The sequence below is a fragment of the Topomyia yanbarensis genome, chromosome 3 (assembly GCF_030247195.1).
Source record: "Topomyia yanbarensis strain Yona2022 chromosome 3, ASM3024719v1, whole genome shotgun sequence".
NCBI lineage: Eukaryota > Metazoa > Arthropoda > Insecta > Diptera > Culicidae > Topomyia > Topomyia yanbarensis.
Genome location: NC_080672.1, coordinates 130,429,045 through 130,448,078, shown reverse-complemented (window position 1 = coordinate 130,448,078; position 19,034 = coordinate 130,429,045). Strand labels below are relative to the sequence as shown.

Below are 19,034 nucleotides of genomic sequence, written 5' to 3'. Positions count from 1 at the left end.
TTTCCAGGAACACTGCCGATTTCTTTAAATTGCAACGCTATTCAGCTAAAGCAATTTGTTACTGACAGCTCGATTAACTCGGGTTTGCTCAACATCGTCTGTAGGACTTCTGAGTCTTATTTTACGATCAACGTTTAAGATTCCCCCGTCTTAAACTCACGCTTTGTTGCTTCTCGCGGAATTTTCGCGGTACTCCTCATCAACGCACTAGTGGCTCCGAGTTCTTGGTTTTATAGGTCATCGTCCTGATGAAATCAAGGACTCGCTCTGTCTTCAGGGCTGGAATTATGTTTGGTGATAAGTGACTGTCACCAGCCGGTGACTGCTAGGTGATCACCAGAAAATTTGCAATTATGTGAGGTGATCACTTTCAGTGTCACCGTTAAAAGTGACTAGGCTAACTTCGCTCACTTATTCCTTCTCACTTCTATGAAACGTCACTTGATTTGTTTGGTCTCATGATAATCAATTCAAGTACGTTCGAATTTGCCTAGCGAAAGTTAAACTCCGGGATCTTGGAAATCAAATCTTTCCTAGCGCGGATGGTAGGTATTCTCTTGTGCAACGTAATTATTCATTTTTACGCTTTCTACTAATCATTTTAGGATGCAAGCGGTGGCTTATGCAACCAAGAGCAACTACCGTGATAACGAAAAGTACCATTAAAATAGCGATACTATCAACACGACGATCTCCTCACACTAACGGTTGTACTCGTACCGTATTACGTTTGAAAACGAAATTGCATATACGGTGTAGCCGTATGGTACTGTAGTGCTCTGTTATTGCTGCCAATAATGCCAACCAATCCGGTGTCATTCATGAAGTGGATAGTCAGGTAAACTTATGGAATGATGGCCAGTTGAAATACTACGAAACTCGTACCACTCCGGTCTGATTAGTCGGTCTGAAAAATTGTGATAGTTAACTTCGGCTTACCACCGGTACTTAGAAGACAATCAGTCACGACGGCACATGCAGATTAATTGAATCCAACAACCTGAAAAACGGAACACACTAGCCGGATCCTGGAAATAGCAACCACCACCGGACAGCGGACTACAGTAATTCGAACGAATCTGCGGGTGGTACACCAAGTTATTCGGTTATATTCGGAAATGTTTTTCATGTCAAATATATTTTTCGATGATACGCAAGACGAAAACGAATTTCGAAAAATTCGTTGGTATAGGCGACATTTGAGGGATCGGTCTAACCCGCTCGACCTACCGGAGGAACAGTAAGTAGTGTTACATATTGTTTAAATTCCACGATACTAGCGCTACGTTTGCTATTTTAGCTTTTTACAGCGCTATCGCGTGAGCAAAGATGTTTTCGCATATTTACTACGTGAACTTAAATTCGAAGCTGGATACAAGTGCACGTTCATTCCACCTATTCTCCAACTTGCTATTACACTGCAGCTCTTAGGTGGAGGTGCGTACCAGTGGCAAGTGGGTACCGATTTCATATCTCCTATGGCCCAATGCACTGTAAGCAAAATTTCGGATGCAGTGTTTAAAAAAATGGAAGATTCACTTTGCCGTCGCTGGATACAATTCAAATTTAGTGGTAGAACGCAGGAATATTTTATGGCAAACTACAACATTCCTGGTGGTAAGTCTTGTAATCTTGGAATAACAAAGTAAGTCAGGACCAATATTTTCTATGATATCATTACAGTGATTGGATGTATAGATGGAACACACATCACGTTTCTGCGTCCTCCACAAGACGAGTACATGTTCTTTAATAGGAAAGGCAAACACAGCATTAATGCAATGGTTGTACGTTTTTCGATAATTTAAATATTTGCCACAGTTACTCGATATATATATATATATATATATATATATATATATATATATATATATATATATATATATATATATATATATATATATATATATATATATATATATATATATATATATATATATATATATATATATATATATATATATATATATATATATATATATATATATATATATATATATATATATATATATATATATATATATATATATATATATATATATATATATATATATATATATATATATATATATATATATATATATATATATATATAGTATTTTTAATACCTGTTTTTATCATCTAGATATGCAACGAGAAATACGAAATCCTAGCAATAAATGCTAAGTATGGTGGCTGTGCACACGATAGTTTTGTATGGCACCAGAGCAGAGAACATGATCTGTTGGAAACACAATACGATAGCGGCAGAAGAAACTTTTGGTTGCTAGGTAATCGTATGAATATTTTTGTGATTTTCTTTGAAATTCGATATTCAGAGCATATCTGAAATCTTGTAGAATTAGCATAAAAGTAATGGGTTTCGAATTGTTAAGGGGGCATAAAAATTTTCCCAACAATATCGATTTGTTTTTTTTCACATATATAGGAATATTAACATTCCTAAATGTTTAAAACCGCCCCAACTAGGCTTCCCTCCTGAAGTTGGAAATATAAATACATTTTCGTTTAAACTCTAATCGCGTTTTTCTCGGAACCATATTTTAAAAGTCGGTACTATGGATATCTCGCTCGCCCCTTAAATGTATAGGGTTCGCTCAAACTTTGAAAACTTTCCGAGGCCTAAAGAGCCGAGTCTCATCAATCGACTCAGCTCGACAAATTGGGACAATGAATGTGGGAGTGTGTCGCAGGTTCGGAGGGATTTCTTTCGGTGCTGCTGCTTACGCGTGGTTTAAGTGAAAACGGTTCGGGTTAAACTGATGATTTTATTTTGTCGAAAGTTGGTTTTATCAAACTTAACTATTACATATGTGTGTGTGTTATTGTTCTCGAGAAGTTTGGAACGCTTGGAAAAACTTATTGTTTTGGAGAAGGCTTAGTTATTTGGAAAACATCTTACCACACAGCGGGTGCCACGGGTTGGACTGTAAAGTTAGTTTACAACTTACCCAACTCGGTCGCTGTAAACATTTTCCGTGTTAATTAAATTGAATTGGTCCGCGCTGTATCCGAATGATACGGCGGAAGTTTATGAATCGTATTTATGAGTGTTGCTCGCTCTGAATGCGTTGCATACTTGCTGGTTAGGAATAGTCTTTTGATTGTTCTATCGTAATTCCTAGATGTTACAAAGTATGGCTAGAATCATATGATGTAAGTTAGATGAAATAATTTGACGGTTATTTAAGTTGAAAGTATTTAACTGCTTTATTGCGATTTGATTTTATATTGACTATGACTCATGTTTTCTGTGTAGTAATCAGATGGATCACGTCTGAGGTTTTAAATGATGATGAGTATAGATGATTATTGATGGGGTTGCGTGGTGGCTTTTGCTTAACCGCCACAAGTTTGTGTTCGTATTGTATTGTTTTATGGGGCTTTAACTTCGATGTGTCATTCGCCCTTAAAAATTCGTGTTACATTTCAATTGTCTTAATTAAACTTTATTTTGTTGCCATGGTTGGCTAGGTGCGGATTGGACCAGTGGGTCGCGGGAGTGTGGCTGAAGGCCCGCGTGGGATTCCATTGAGTCCCATTGCTGGTGTTAATAAGGTGCTGATGGAAGATTGTCACGGCTTCGGGCAGCCTCCACATCCTGGGGGGTGTGGCGGAGGACCCATGATGTGGCTTGGTTAGTGTGTGTATATATGTATGTACACTAATGTCATGTAAATATCTCAGCAATGTTTGAAACTGGGCGGGCATAGCGTAGTTGGTAAATCGATTGCCTTTTACGCAGTTCACCTGGGCTCGATTCACAACCCTGCACATAGTGTTAGAGATTTTTCTCAAGACTTTTCTAACCCGCAAACAGAGACGAATGACCCTAAGGTTAAAAACCTCAATAAACGAAATAAAAAATGGTTGAAACGATCTTAACGAAACTAGTTTCAAACGAACGGCCTAACGTAACAATTTGGAGCTATTATTTTTGTTTTTGGATATGGATACTTTCTGCGATATGTCAAAATACATGTTTTAGGCATAGAACTTTCAAACAAAGCAATTTAGTCACGTTATGTGCATATATGTACACTAGAGTGACACGAAAAAAATTATTCCTATCGGCCTATGCCTGAGTCGATTCCTAGTCCCACCAGGAGTATTTACTCCAAATTTGAAGCAAATCGGACAAGTCTAGCTACCGGACCAACATGCCTGAAGCTTGTATGGGATTTTTCGACAATTTACATGGCACTCTAATGTACACCATTATCATGTTTACAACGAATACCAGATTCGTTCGAAAGTGGTTTGTAATTCCGTTAACGATAGCAAAATCAATTGGGATTACTATTCGTTTGAATTTTGAATTCGAATGAATCTCGCATTCGTCGTAAAAAAGAATGAAGGTGATAATTAGGAAGCTTAAAAATACTTTTGTAATAAGCTTGTCAAAATCCGTTCACAAACAACAGACAATAAACATTTTATATTTTCATTCTTCAGTTTTTTTTATATAACAAAGTTTATTTAGGCCCAAATGCGGTAGCTTAACGAGGCCGATAATGCATTTTTAAGGTACATCTCACGTGTTAGTGGGGGAAGAGAAAGCCGTATTTAGGGGCGGCTTGCTTCCCTCTTATGTTAGTAAAGGAAAAATATAGGAAGTGGGACACATATTGTAAAATTTTGTAAAATTGACATTCTCGTTGGCTGGTTGATGATTGTGGGGGATATGCACACTTTATTGTAGTGGTTTCCATCCTGCAATCGCAGGGGCGAGAAGAAGCTCGATATTTCGGATGATTATTGGCTCTCCGATGCTGTCATGATGTTCTTGTGACGTGTGTCATGATGTTCTGGATGGACGGTTATCAAGAAAGGTATGCATCGTAGACTCGTGAAGCAATGCCATATTGTAGATACAGGGACAGGTTGACGAGGTTCTATTGTGAATGGGAGGGGAAAATGTATTAAACTTGTACATCAATAGTTTACAAAAAAATGTAGATAATAGAAAAAAAATTTAGGAGTATTCACGGCTTGCCAGGACGTCCCGGACTGGCACATAGGGTGATTTACCTCGGGCCCGAAGGGAATCTATTAGTTGGGACCCTGAAACACGGTACTCTGCGCAACAGCCAAACAACATGCTCGATGTCGTGATAGCCGTTCTCACAAACACAATGATTACTGTCAGCGAGCCCTATACGACGGAGATGCGCATCAAACGTGTAATCACAGAGAACAGACATACATGATCGAACAAATATATTTAAAAAATGTGTAAACATTTGAATTAAGATACGATAAACACTAGCGCCGCCACACCAACCTATCCCAACTAGCCGTCAAATCCATTCCGGAACCGGTTCGAAATCCTGAATGGATTCAGTATGGAATCTAGCTCAAAGAAAACAACCGATTCCGACTCTATCGGTTGATGCATTTGAGCTGGAATTCATGCTGGAAGTCCGATCCGATTCCGGAATAGTTTGACTGGGTAGAGGAATAACCGCTGTCAATTCTGTCGAACTCAGCCACAAAAAAACATGACGACGGTAGTGCACGTGGTTTGGATATCCAAACTACCTTCGAAACCGTTAGAGATTTTACACAAGTTGAATGCTGAAGATGGACGTCTGTTCTCTGTGGTGTAATGGTTGGACATGAGCCTTGACATCGTACGAATAAAGTCTCGGTTCACATCCAAGCCCTTTAACCAAGCATTCGTTGATACCTTCGGGATCATGGAATGTAGCCATCGTCCCAGATGTCCGTTGCTCCATGAAGTTTACCAACTTTCGAGCGTCCTCTGATGAGATACTGAAAAAATCATTGAAGCAAATTGGTATTTCGTAAGTGTCGCCTTCTAATGCGCCCATCTTGGCTAAAGAGTCCGCCTTCTCATTGCCCGAAATAGAACAATGTGACGGGACCCAAACCAAGGTAATTTTGTAAGATTTTTCAGATATTCCCGTATTTGCCCCAGGAAATACGGTGAGTGCTTTCCAGGCTTCGCCGCACGGATGGCCTCAATGGAGCTGAGACTGTCCGAAACGATGAAGTAATGGTCTGCGGGTAGGGTGCCAATGATCCCGAGAGTATACTGAATGGCAGCTAATTCTGCGACGTAAATTGAAGCAGAATTATTGAATTTGAATGAGGCAGCAAGATTTTCGTTGAAGATACTGAAGCCTGTGGACCCGCCAAGAATTGATCCGTCAGTGTAGAACATTTTGCTGCAGTTGACTTGATAGTATTTATTATAGAAAATATATGGGACCACTTGTGGGCGAATATGATCCGGGATTTTACAAATCTTTTCCTTCATTGATGTGTCGAAAAATACAGTTGGAGCAGAAGTTTCTAAGGGATGAGCACGGTTAATGTCATACGAAGATAAATTGATGTTCTGTGCCATGTAATTGAAGTACAAGGACATGAATCGGGTTTGATAATTAAGCTCGACAAGCCTTTTGAAATTTCCAATCACCAATGGATTCAAAATATCGCATCGAATGAGCAATCGATACGAGGTCCCAAAATCGATTTTTTAGTGGAGGGACGCCCGCCAGCACTTCTACACTCATCGTATGGGTCGAGAGCATGCAACCCAAGGCAATACGCAAACAGAGATTACTGGATTGTCTCTGATTTGATGAAATGTATGCTCACAATGGAGCGAAAGCAGAAACATCCGTACTCCATCACTGATAATATTGTTGTTTGGTACAGCCTGATTAGGTCTCCTGGGTGAGCACCCCACCATGTTCCGGTTATTGTACGGAGAAAGTTGATCCTTTGTTGGCACTTCTGCTTCAGATACCTTATGCGACATCCCCAGGTACCTTTAGAGTCGAACCAGACCCCGAGATATTTGAATATTGAAACCTGAGCAATAGTTTTATCCATCAACTGAAGCTGTAGTTTCGCTGGTTCACGCTTCCTAGAAAATACGACTAGCTCAGTTTTCTCTGTAGAGAACTCGATACCCAGCTGGAGAGCCCAAGCAGACAAATTGTCCAAGGTATTTTGCAGTGGTCCTTGCAAGTCGACGGCCTTGGGACCTGTAATAGAGACGACACCGTTATCTGAAAGCTGCCTTAGCGTGCAGGAATTGACAAGACATTCGTCGATGTCATTCACGTCAAAATTGTAGAGAAGAGGGCTTCGACATGAGCCCTGGGGAAGGCCCATGTAGCTAAATCGTGATGTCGATAAATCACCATGCGAGAAATGCATTTGTTTTTCAGACAACAGATTTAGCAAAAAGTGCTGGTGCAACTTCTCATAAAGTATGTTGATAGAAACTGAATCGAAAGCCCCCGCAATATCCAAGAATACTGATGCCATCTGCTCTTTGTTAGCATATGCCATTTGAATTTCTGTTGAGAGCAATGCAGGGCAATCGTTCGTCCCTTTGCCTTTGCGGAAGCCAAATTGTGTATCTGACAGTAAGCCATTTGCTTCGACTCAATTGTCGAGGCGAAACAAGATCATTTTCTTGAATAACTTCCGGATACAGGATATCATTGCAATCGGTCGATACGAGTTGTGGTCGGAGGCAGGCTGATTTTTGGACGGCGATGACACTCACTTGTCTCCAATCACGTGGGATATTGTTACCCTCAAGAAACTACAACAAGCATGTCTTGGCAGAGTCTGGTAGATTCTTCAACAAGTTGAATTTGATTCTGTCTAGCCCTGGAGTTTTATTGTTACATGATAAGAGAGCAAGTGAGAACTCCACCATCGAAAATGGTGTTCAAAAGTTCGCGGTATTGTAAGGCGACGCTGCGCGGTAGATTTTCTGTGCCGGGGCGGAATCCGGACAAACCTTCTTGGCGAAATCGAATATCCAACGGTTTGAATATTCTCGTTAGTACTGTTTCGGTCTCGCATACGTCGGGCCGTGCCCCAAAGAGTGCTCATCGATGTTTCTCTTGTTAACCCATCGACTCCGAGTTTCAGTCGTCCAAACACGGTGTCGTCTATGCAGGGACGGCCGAAAACTCGAAATCACAATTGCGCTACTAATGGGCAGTTGCATATCAGATGATGACGTTCCGTAGTCAGATTCACAAAGATCGAATGAAAATGACTCAGTGCGCTGAATAGTTACCAAGTGATAATTGAGTTTGCAGTGGCCGCTTAAAGCTCTGGTTAGCATTACGCAGTGAAGTTTTGAAAAATTTAGGTGATTTTTCGAAATCATTGGGTACGGTTGTTCTAGAAACGTCTTTGTTTGGCGACGCGTTTGAAGATTTCTCCAATGATTGCTATGCTCGGGCGAAGCCTACGACCGTATTTTTTCATTATCCAACTTGTCGAAATTGGTATGGTCTTAATTGCAGCGGAAATTTATAACTTTGCCGGACAAGGTCCGACTAGAACCAATTGTACCCCGCACATAATCACGAAAATTTCTGCTTGGAGTACCTAGAGAATTGGTACTAGCGCTGTACCCAAACAGAAGGTACGATTCACCCACTAATAGGTGGAAATCTCTATAATATTTATTCTTTTTCATGTACAAGGTATTTATAATTGATTCGTAATCACCTAGTTTAGGTAGAGTGAATATACCCACTTCTAAGTTCGTGCACTTTTCTCGATGCCTAAGTAAATAGTACCTAAATTCCACAAAACTGCACATACTCACCAGTAGGTAATTTGAAACCACCTAAAATTAGCTAATTGGTAATCAAATCTGAGCGGATATTACCTAGAAATAGGTAAATATTATAGGGATTGGAACCTATTAGCAGGTAATTTGTACCCCTTTTTTTGGGTACTACGCCACTACCAATTTTCTAGGTATATGCAGTTTACCGTGTAGACACCAGCACGTCCGTCCATCAGAGAACCGTCAGTGTAACAGACAATTCGCGTATGTTGTTGTCTCTCCATATAACCAGACAACCACTCCTCTCGAGAGGAAAACTTCACATGGAATATACTGTAAGAAAAACTGCATGTGAGTGTAATATCACTGGGAGCAGGAATATCTTCACCCCATGTAACCATTTGTGACCACATTCAACATGGATACTGTTCCAAAGCCCAGTAACCTGATATCTGTATGCATATTTTTTTTTTTTTTTCATACGTTTATTTGACACGGCATTTGCAAAAGCTTTTTACGCCAGTTTCTTTTTTTACATAGCACGTTACAAAAATCCTTAAGACTAATTTTAACTATACTAGTACTTTGTCTAAAACTAACACTGAAATCACTTTATTGTTTGCTTTTTTCCTTACATTGTTGTATTTCATAATGATCTAGTATTTTTGGGTGTATTTATTTACTTTTTTCTGTTATTGTCTAAATTTAAAACTAAATATTCTAGGACACTTTAATTGGTGAATGATTAGCCTTGGATGAGAGTATGAGGAGATGAATTTAATTAAATTTTGACAGACGCTGTTTTTAGAAAATGATAGATAAGTTCCATGTATAGAGGATCGCGATACGCCAGGATGTCTCTAACAGGAACATGGATTGGTCTTCCTCGGACTTGTAAAGAATCTACTAATTGTGATCTGGCTTCACGATACTCAGTGCAGGACCAAACAACATGCTCAATGTCATGGTAACCTTCTCCACAAGCACAATGATTACCCTCAGCGAGCCCAATACGACGGAGATGCGCATCTAAAGTATAATGATTGGACATGAGCCTAGACATCACACGGATGAAGTCCCGACTTACATCCAATCCTTTGAACCATGCCTTCGTTGATACTTTAGGGATAATTGAGTGTAGCCATCGTCCCATATCTCCATTGTCCCAAGATGTTTGCCAACTAGCAAGTGTCCTCTGTCGAGAAGCGCTATAAAATTCATTGTAAGCGATGGGTCTTTCATATATTTCACCATCTAGTGCACCAATCTTGGCTAAATTATCAGCTTTCTCATTGCCCGCAATAGAGCAATGGGCGGGGAGCCACACTAGGGTAAATTTATAACATTTTCTTGTCAGGTTACTCAGAGATTCTCGTATCTTCCCCAAAAAGAATGGATCGTGATTATCAATCCTCTTTGAGCGTAGAGCTGCAATTGTGCTGAGACTATCAGTGAGGATAAAGTAATGGTTCGGGGGTAAAGTATTAATTATTTGAAAACTATAGTGAACTGCTGCTAGTTCCGCTATATAAACAGAGGCGGGTTCTGCAAGTTTGAGAGAAATTGAAAAATTATTGTTGAAAATACCGAAACCAGTGGCCTCACTGATTCGTGACCCATCAGTGTAAAACATTTTAAGGCAGTCTATGTGTTGATATTTACTTGTGAATATTTTAGGGATCTCCCGCGAGCGTAGATGATCCGGAATTCCACGAATCTCTGCTTGCATGGACGTGTCGAAGAATAAAGTGGATTCAGGAATATCTAGTATATTGACGTATGTGTGAACATACCTAGCAGGCGTTATTTCTTGTGACATGTGATTGAAATACACTGTCATGAATCTGGTTTGGGGTTGAAGCTCGACAAGTCTTTCAAAATTTTCAATTACCAGTGGGTTCATAACCTCACATCGAATAAGTAAACGAGAAGAGAGATCCCAGAATCGGTCTTTTAAAGGAAGAACTCCCGCTAGTACTTCAAGACTCATCGTATGGGTCGACTGCATGCAACCTAAAGCGATTCGTAAACAGCGATACTGTATCCGTTCCAGTTTAATAATGTGAGTGTTCGCAGCTGAACGGAAACAGAAGCACCCATATTCCATTACTGAAAGTATTGTTGTTTGATACAATCTTATCATGTCACTTGGATGAGAACCCCACCATGATCCAGTTATTGTTCGCAGAAAATTTATCCTTTGTTGGCATTTCGTTATTAGATACCTAATGTGGCCTCCCCATGTGCCTTTAGAATCAAACCAAATTCCAAGGTATTTAAAAGTCAGGACTTGGGCTATCGTTCTACCAACCAACTGAAGCTGAAGCTGAGCCGGATCACGCTTCCTTGAGAAAACGACCAACTCTGTTTTCTCCGTAGAGAAATCGATGCCCAGTTTTAAAGCCCAAATTGATAAATTATCCAAGCTATCTTGCAATGGTTGTTGTAAATTTATAGCTTTTGGTCCTGTGGCAGAAACCACCCCATCATCTGCAAGTTGTCTTAAAGTGCATGGGCTGACAATACAATTATCAATGTCATTCACGTAAAAATTATAGAGAAGGGGGCTTAGACAAGAGCCTTGTGGGAGGCCCATGTAACTTATTCTGAGTGTCGCCAAATCGCCATATGAAAAATGCATGTGCTTTTCTGACAATAAATTGTATAAATAATTATTTAATATCGGTGAAAGACCACATTGATGTAGCTTCTCCGAGAGAACATCAATGGAGACTGAGTCGAATGCTCCTTTTATGTCTAAGAACACAGACGCCATTTGTTCTTTTTTTGCGTAAGCGAGTTGGATTTCTGACGAAAGTAGCGCCAGACAATCATTCGTTCCCTTTCCTCTCCGAAAACCAAACTGGGTATCTGATAGCAAGCCGTTCGCCTCAACCCAATTGTCGAGACGTCGTAGGATATTTTTTTCCAACAATTTCCTGATGCAGGATAGCATTGCAATCGGTCGATACGAGTTATGATCGGAGGCTGGTTTTCCCGGTTTTGGAATAGCGATAACTCTCACTTGTCTCCAGTCGTGCGGAACAATGTTCTGCTCAAGAAGCTTATTGAATAAATTCAACAAGCGTCTTTTTGCTAGGTCAGGCAGATTCTTCACCAAGTTGAATTTAATTCTGTCTAGTCCCGGAGCATTATTGTTGCATGAGAGGAGTGCAATTGAGAATTCCATCATTGTCAAAGGCGAATCTATGAAATCGTTACTTGTGGGAGCATCGCGAATGATTTTCTGCGCAGGAGCAGAATCTGGACAAATTTTCTTGGCAAAATTAAATATCCAACGATTCGAAAAATCTTCGCTTTCATTAGTCACGTTACGATTCCTCATTCTTCTGGCTGTGTTCCAAAGAGTACTCATTGATGTTTCTCTTGACAAGCCATCAACGAAGTGTCTCCAATAACTAGATTTTTTGGCACGACGTATACTGTCAAATTTGTTTTGCAAAATGAAGTAATTTTCAAAGTTCTCACGTATACCCCCTTTCTGTTTCATAATTTCTTTGTAGGCAACTTGTTTAGCTTCATATGCATCAGAGCACTCTTTGTCCCACCAAGGATTAGGGGGCCGTCTATTTATTGTCATTCCAGGATTGCATTTCGTTTGGGCTTGTTCTGCTGCTTCAATAATTAAACCCGCTAAGAATTCATATTCTTCGGTAGGGGGTAGCTCTTCTGTCGAAGCAAGAGAAGTGGAAATTAATGTTTCGTATGTTTTCCAATCAATATTTCGTGTTAAGTCATAAGGAACATTGATTGAATTCGTAAGGCCTAATTCACTGTTAATTGAAACAACGATTGGCAAATGATCGCTACCGTGAGGATCAGGTACAACCTTCCACGTGCAATCTAACCGAAGTGATGTCGAGCACAGAGATAGATCTAATGCACTTGGACGTGCAGGAGGTCTGGGGATGCGTGTTGATTCGCCAGTATTTAAAACTGTCATATTAAATTCGTCACAAACATTGTATATCAAAGAGGATCGATTATCATTGTAGAGGGAACCCCACAATACACCGTGCGAGTTGAAGTCTCCCAGTATCAGACGCGGAGCAGCCATGGATTCCACTATATCAAAAATTTGACGTTGTCCAATTTGAACTTTGGGAGGTATATATATAGAAGCGATAGACATGTCTTTGCCTTTAATGTTCGTTTGGACAGCTACAGCCTCAATGCCCGCAAACAAGGGGATGTTAATTCTATAGAAAGAATAGCACTTTTTAATTCCTAGAAGCACTCCTCCATACGGGGTGTCTCGGTCTAGGCGAATAATGTTGAAATCATTTAAGTTGAAATTAATGTTTGAGGTAAGCCATGTTTCACATAGAGCAAAAGCATCGCATTTTAAATTATGCAGTAAAATTTTTAAGGAATCAATTTTAGGTATGATACTTCTGCAATTCCACTGTAAAACAGTGATGGAATCTTTCATTGGAGGAGGTGAATTACCCATTGAAAGATACAATCGCTGCAAGGATGGGCCATTGAGCAATCAGCTGCTCTAAAAATGTTGTAATTGTTGGGAGGAAAGCTGAAAGTATACTCTTTAGTGGTTCAGAAATATTGAATGCTTTAAAAATCCAATCAACAATTTCAGAAAATTTCAATAATCCTACCCCCGGCTGAGGCTCAGAGGAAGTCGAAATTTTATTATTTCCAGTAATGGTGTTCTGTTTGGATTGTACGTTCCCAAAACCGGGCGGAATTGATTTCGATTTTGAATCGGAATTTTTCGGTTTTGGGCGCAGTTTATCTATTGGTGGAGAAATTTTAAGGCCCTTGCTTGGCAGCTTGGGAAAAGAAGACTGTTTTCTTTTTCTGGAATTTCCGGGTAAAACAAATGATGTACCTTCGCACGCTCCGTCAGAGTCAGACTGTTCCGAAAATAGAGATGTGTAAGTGTTTTCTAAGAAGATGGGATCTGTATGCATATGATAGTGCCTTTTATTTCAGATGTATGTGTAATGGTTTGATATTTAAAGGGCAGCAGTCGGAGTTGTGGTGAAAGCATCAGCTAACGCCACGAGGGCCATTCTTTGAAGATGATTTAGTTTTGACTGGACCGTCATCACCTTTCCTCTCTGCCACCACACTAGGCATCCATATGACAGTATTGGACGTACAAATGTCGTGTAAATTCAATACATGTATTTAGGTTTGAGATCCCAGGTCTTTCCAAAAGTTTGTCTGCACTACCCGAAGGCCATGCAAGAGGGAGCCCCAGATTTATGTCTGAGCTGTCTCAAATGATGTGATGAAATTTCCACTACAATATGGTACAACGCTTTTGAAATCATCAGAAGGAGATGATCCGTTATACGGTAGATATGCTAAACAATGTATATACTCTTTGTCTGTGTTAGCGACAGTGTAACTGTGATTGCACAGATATCGCGAGTTGTGAGCTCCAAATGATACACGCGTCAATAGCGTTATTTGCAAGAATGCAAGCACGAGGGATTTCCCGTGGGTTTGTCATGCCTGCTTGTTGTAAGCAATGAAGGCAGTGCTAAGTAACTTTCCAATATAGAACTTTCCTTTATGGAAATACGGTTCTTGAACTAATGCTGTGGAAGCTCTACCTTCCTGCATAAATCGAGATAGATTCATAGTTGCTGTACGTTTATGCTGGAGATTGATTTGTGCCATTGTTGATCAGAAAACTGTACATTTCAATCATGTTTGGATGTTAACGCATGTAGCGAGCCATATCAGATTTAAATGGGACACGATCATTTGATTCCTACGATTTGCAAAGATAATAATGGTCCACTGTGTCAAAAGTTCGCATAACTTAGTAGGGGAAAAAGGGAAAATGCTCCGTGCGCGACTGGTATATTTTAGACTGTCCAGTCCTCGGCACGGAACTACACCTTGACTTAGGGACTCCTGCTTTCAGTCGCCTCCTACGACATGGGAGCAGGAACCCAGTGCCTCAATTATCGGCTGGGTACCACACGGCCTCTACACATTAAAATTTGATAATTATAATCGAAACCTAGCAAATAAAAATCCGGCAAAATATTGCCGATCATCGGTGAAACAATTTGGGTGTGCAGAGCGAATGTTCCGGTGCGTAATGCAGCATAGGGACCATTCATAAATAACGTAACGCGAAAATTGCCCAAAATTGACTCCCCCTCCCCCCATGTAACAAATTGTCACAAATTTCTTTATCCCCCCGCTCCCCTATTACGTAACAAATTCTTCGAAAAAAATTTTTTGTTCAGTAAAAACGTAACGACCTAGCTTACTCCCCCTCCCCCATATGTCACAACATGTCACAACTTCTCGTACCGCCTCTCCCCCCTAAACGCGTTTCGTAATTTATGAATGATCCCATACCGGGGAGTTTTCCCGGCTCTACCTAGGCTCCGTTTGCCATTGAGCATATTTTAAACACCCTCAACAATTTTATCCATAGCACGGGGTCACATGACACTATGGAATTGGGGTTCCCTGTTTGGTGGGTTTTTACCACCAGAACAGGTAGCCTGTAGTGTAATTCTTAGCCGGGTGAAACAACCGAAACTACACGGCTTACCTAGTGGACTTCAAAGACAAAATAATGTATAAGTTCACTTCAAAGTGAACATTTTTCCGGAATTGATGAATTTACCCCTTGGATTAAGCGTTGCGTTCAGCCGTGAGGTAGATGTTGAATAGTAAATGTATACACAGATCGCCAAGTAAACCACACTAGTGAGATAATAGTTTTTATCATATTATACTCGTAGCATAACCGAGAACAACAATATTTTTAAATCCCAAAATTCTAGTGAAAATTTCACTTCTTTTGCAAGATTTAGATTATACTAGTCATGGCGCAAAACTTACCAGTTGTATTCCTTGTAATAAGGATGTAAGGAATTAAAATATTGCATAATACATAAAAATAATGTGACTGATTATTGATTATAACTGTCTGTATCAGTGTCTGTTTGAGTGTCTGTGTTTTGTCTATTAGTCAACACTGTACTAACATTTTTTATAGGGGACAGTGGATATAAATTGGAACCGTACGTAATAACTCCGTATAGGATATCACCTGACAATTCGCCGGAAGCGAAATTTAATGAGATACACTCAAAGGCTCGCAGTGTTGTGGAACGGTGCATCGGTGTTTGGAAAAGTATATATTGTAGCGTAGTTATATTTGTTATTTACTTTTACTCTATTTTCCAGCACGTTGGCGTATTATACTAGAAGAGAGAAAATGTCGTTACTTACCTTCAAAAGTGGCTAGATTGATATACGTAACGGCAGCATTGCACAATATATGCTGCCATTTTAAGGTTCCTTTAAACGAAAGAATTTCTGTTGATACAGATGGTATAGATGAGACTATAAGATTCAGTAACGAAACATCCACTGCTACCACGAATCGAGATAGGATTAGAGATGCATTATAAATGTGATTAATATTAGGGAAAAAAGAGGCGAAATAAATACTCTATAAATAATAATAGTGTTTTGAAAATTTGAATTTATTGAGACCATTTTCGGTACATTCATACATACACACAAATTCAGCCCACGTACACAATCACATCACGTTTTTTCAAATCGTTTGTCTATTCGATTAGTTTGGTTGTCCTTTTCTTCAATCTTATACTAATCCGTTTTGTTTTCCCTTCATTTACAAATTTATTCTTTTCTAAGCATTTCATGTTCAAACATCTTGCTGAACATGCTCTTCTCTTCTACAACCGACGCATTTTAATAACCATGGGATACAATACTGCTGGGATTGCTAAAGTTAAACAAATCATATATTTCGTTGTTTGCTGTTTTATAATGCAGGTGACATTTATTCTTCAAACGCAACCAAACTAATAAGCTATAGTTAGAAAATTGCAATGTTCTTCACTGACACACACACTTGATCCACACATACTCAACCCACACACACACACACACACACACACACACATTCATCTCACAGTCACACACATTCATCTCATAGAAACACACGTTCATTTCACAGACACACATTCATCTCACACACACTCATCTCAGACATACAAACATTGGCGCGTACGTATTCATTCATCTTCTCTACTTAGTTTTAATTTTTTCAATTCGTTCGTAGTTTGTAATACTTCTATGTTCAATTTTTGGAGCTCCAATTGCTCTTTTTTCAATACGCTTTTCTGAAAGCCACTTTCTTCTAGCATTTTTAATTTCTTTTTTCTGTAATCTTTTTTCTCCTTGTACTCTTCTTGTTTTAGTTCTACTAGTTTTCTGAAATCGTGTTTTAGTGATCGCAAGTGCATAGACACGTCCGCTTGAGAACTACTTATCTTTTGTAAGGTTTCACTGCAGGTGTCCAGAAATTGTTGACTTATTTCTACTTGTTTTTCTAACAACTGCACATTCTTTTTCTCTTTTGGCGCGTGTGGTCTGGTGGTCAAGCTCGGACCTGCTGTCTGATGGTCAAAAACAGATTCCATTAAGTAATCGTCAGTTGGAATATTCTCGATGCTGCGATCATCTTCCTCCTCCATGTCGCTATTGAAACCGTAGGAAGCAACACCCGGAATACCAGTAACGGTAGCTTCCAGCCCACATGCTTCGATTATCGATTCATCGGCGAATGTTAACTCTTTCCCAGAATACGGTCCACCTCCTGTTTTCTTGAGAGATTTTTTATTCGAAGACAATTTTGTCTTCGTTTTGTATTTTCGTGTAGTCCAGACCTAAAAAGAAATAATGTGAAAAAGAGTTATATTGAAATAACCATATTACCAAACAAAGACGCATACATAAAGTCAAAAACAACGTACCCGCTTCCATTCGGCCACCGTTTTAACAGGTGGGCCAACGGCGTTGAGCTTCGTTTTGAGTTCCACCCACAGCTTGTTGCATTTATCTTTGCCATTTTCGGTTTTCATGAAAGATCCTCTTGCAAGTTCCTTGTGCTTGTTCATGAATTCGTCCAGCAAAGATAACTGCATCTGCGTTGCATTGCCACTAGGAATAGAATTTAAGGAAGAACAGAAATAAAAATTTTGTAATATTTTTGTGATAATTATCACAACTAAAAGAGAATTTTATGCATTGATTTATAATATTTGTTAAATGAACTCACCGTTTTGCTTCTCCCATTTTTGACGACACAACTCCAACTTCTTTGTTTCCTAATGCAAATGGCTTTTATACTTCAAGCAAGACTCACGTGCAAAACATAACATTCGAAACATTGCCTTTTTTCTTAAACTGCGACCGTTTTTGTTAAAAAAAATTACAAATAGCGCGAGAGAAAAAAAAGTGATAGCTTTCTTATTGTCACTGCTATTTTGACAGAAGGTGATCACTTCTCAGTGATTGTCACCGTACGGAATTCCAACATCGTGTTGGTGATGTTAGCCCTCACAAAAAGTGACCGACAGGGGTGATTGTCACCTTACATAATTCCGAAAAATGATAAGTGATAGTCATTAGGTGATAATCACCGTACGTAATGCCAGCCCAGGTCGAGGGGAACTTGTTCGTTCAGTAACAAATGTTTTATACCCAAGAGTGCTGCAACTCAAGGAGATCTAAAATGACCATACTCCAACACGTTCGCAAAGTTCTTCTTGAGCTAGAATGAAGATCTTAGCAACAAGGATGCCCCCAGTAAATGAAAGTTGTTGTGGGGGTGCACTGTCTGAAGGACAGTGCTAACTTTACGAACTGCGGTACAGTATTTTCTGCAACCAGAGCAAAAGCATCATGGTGCGTTGTCTCAATCAGTAAATACTGAGAGGTACATAGCTTGACTTTTATTCGATCAACCAGTGATCGATGTTAAAGCTGAACTTGAAAGGGTAAGTTTCTTGAGAAACTTGCAGTTGAAAATTCCCAGTCTCTTCCCCTTCAAGTCCTCAAGGTCATAACAGTGGGTTCCTACTACCCTTTTCACTACGGCTGGCACATACTTGGGGGCCAGCTTTGCAGAAAATCCCTTGCCTTTGTCCGATTGTTCCATGTTTTTCTTCAGCACCTTCTCACCCACAGAGTAAGTTGGACAATTGGCATTGGAGCGAAGATTATAGTAGGACGAGTGTTTGCTGTACGCCGCTTTCAAGTTCTCCCGAACCTCTTCGATCATTTTCTCCCTTTCCTCGTTCTTCAGCTGACCATCGTTGGTCGTTTGCGAATCCCTCAGATAGCGATATTCCCTACCGTCGGAAACCATATTCCGGCCGAACATAACGAAGTACGGAGTGTAGCGAGTTGCGTCGTGGACTGAGTTGCGCACGGCATTGGCTATCTGCTGTAAATTATTGGCCCATTCTTTGTGGTCCTTCCGGATTGAGGCTCGTATTGCTGTCGTGATTACACGGTTGACTCGTTCCGTATCGTTTACCTGAGGATGGTAGTTCGGGGTTCTCCAGTGCGTCACGTTATACTTCGCTAGCAGACTTTGGAACATCGCTGAAGTAAACTG

The 19,034-nt window shown here is 39.9% G+C and overlaps 3 protein-coding genes across 3 annotated transcripts in view; 1 reads left to right on the top strand and 2 right to left on the bottom strand.

Annotated features, from left to right (window-relative positions):
• The window catches only part of LOC131694099 (protein embryonic gonad-like), a 366,208-nt gene that overhangs the window by 200,424 nt on the left and 146,750 nt on the right, over nucleotides 1-19,034 (bottom strand). The gene's annotated exons all lie outside the window — the stretch shown is intronic.
• Nucleotides 286-16,044, top strand: LOC131694098 (putative nuclease HARBI1). Its single transcript, XM_058982482.1, has 7 exons — nucleotides 286-545; nucleotides 606-1,240; nucleotides 1,301-1,617; nucleotides 1,684-1,787; nucleotides 2,126-2,270; nucleotides 15,594-15,731; nucleotides 15,785-16,044. The coding sequence occupies exons 2-7, from the start codon at nucleotides 1,119-1,121 to the stop codon at nucleotides 16,009-16,011; spliced, it is 1,053 nt and encodes a 350-aa protein (XP_058838465.1). The 5' UTR covers nucleotides 286-545; nucleotides 606-1,118; the 3' UTR covers nucleotides 16,012-16,044.
• Nucleotides 16,156-18,041, bottom strand: LOC131694100 (uncharacterized). The gene is made up of 3 exons (XM_058982485.1): nucleotides 17,691-18,041; nucleotides 17,386-17,572; nucleotides 16,156-17,298 (listed from the first exon to the last, which is right to left on the bottom strand). Exons 1-3 carry the CDS (start codon nucleotides 17,705-17,707, stop codon nucleotides 16,645-16,647), a joined length of 858 nt encoding a protein of 285 aa, XP_058838468.1. The 5' UTR covers nucleotides 17,708-18,041; the 3' UTR covers nucleotides 16,156-16,644.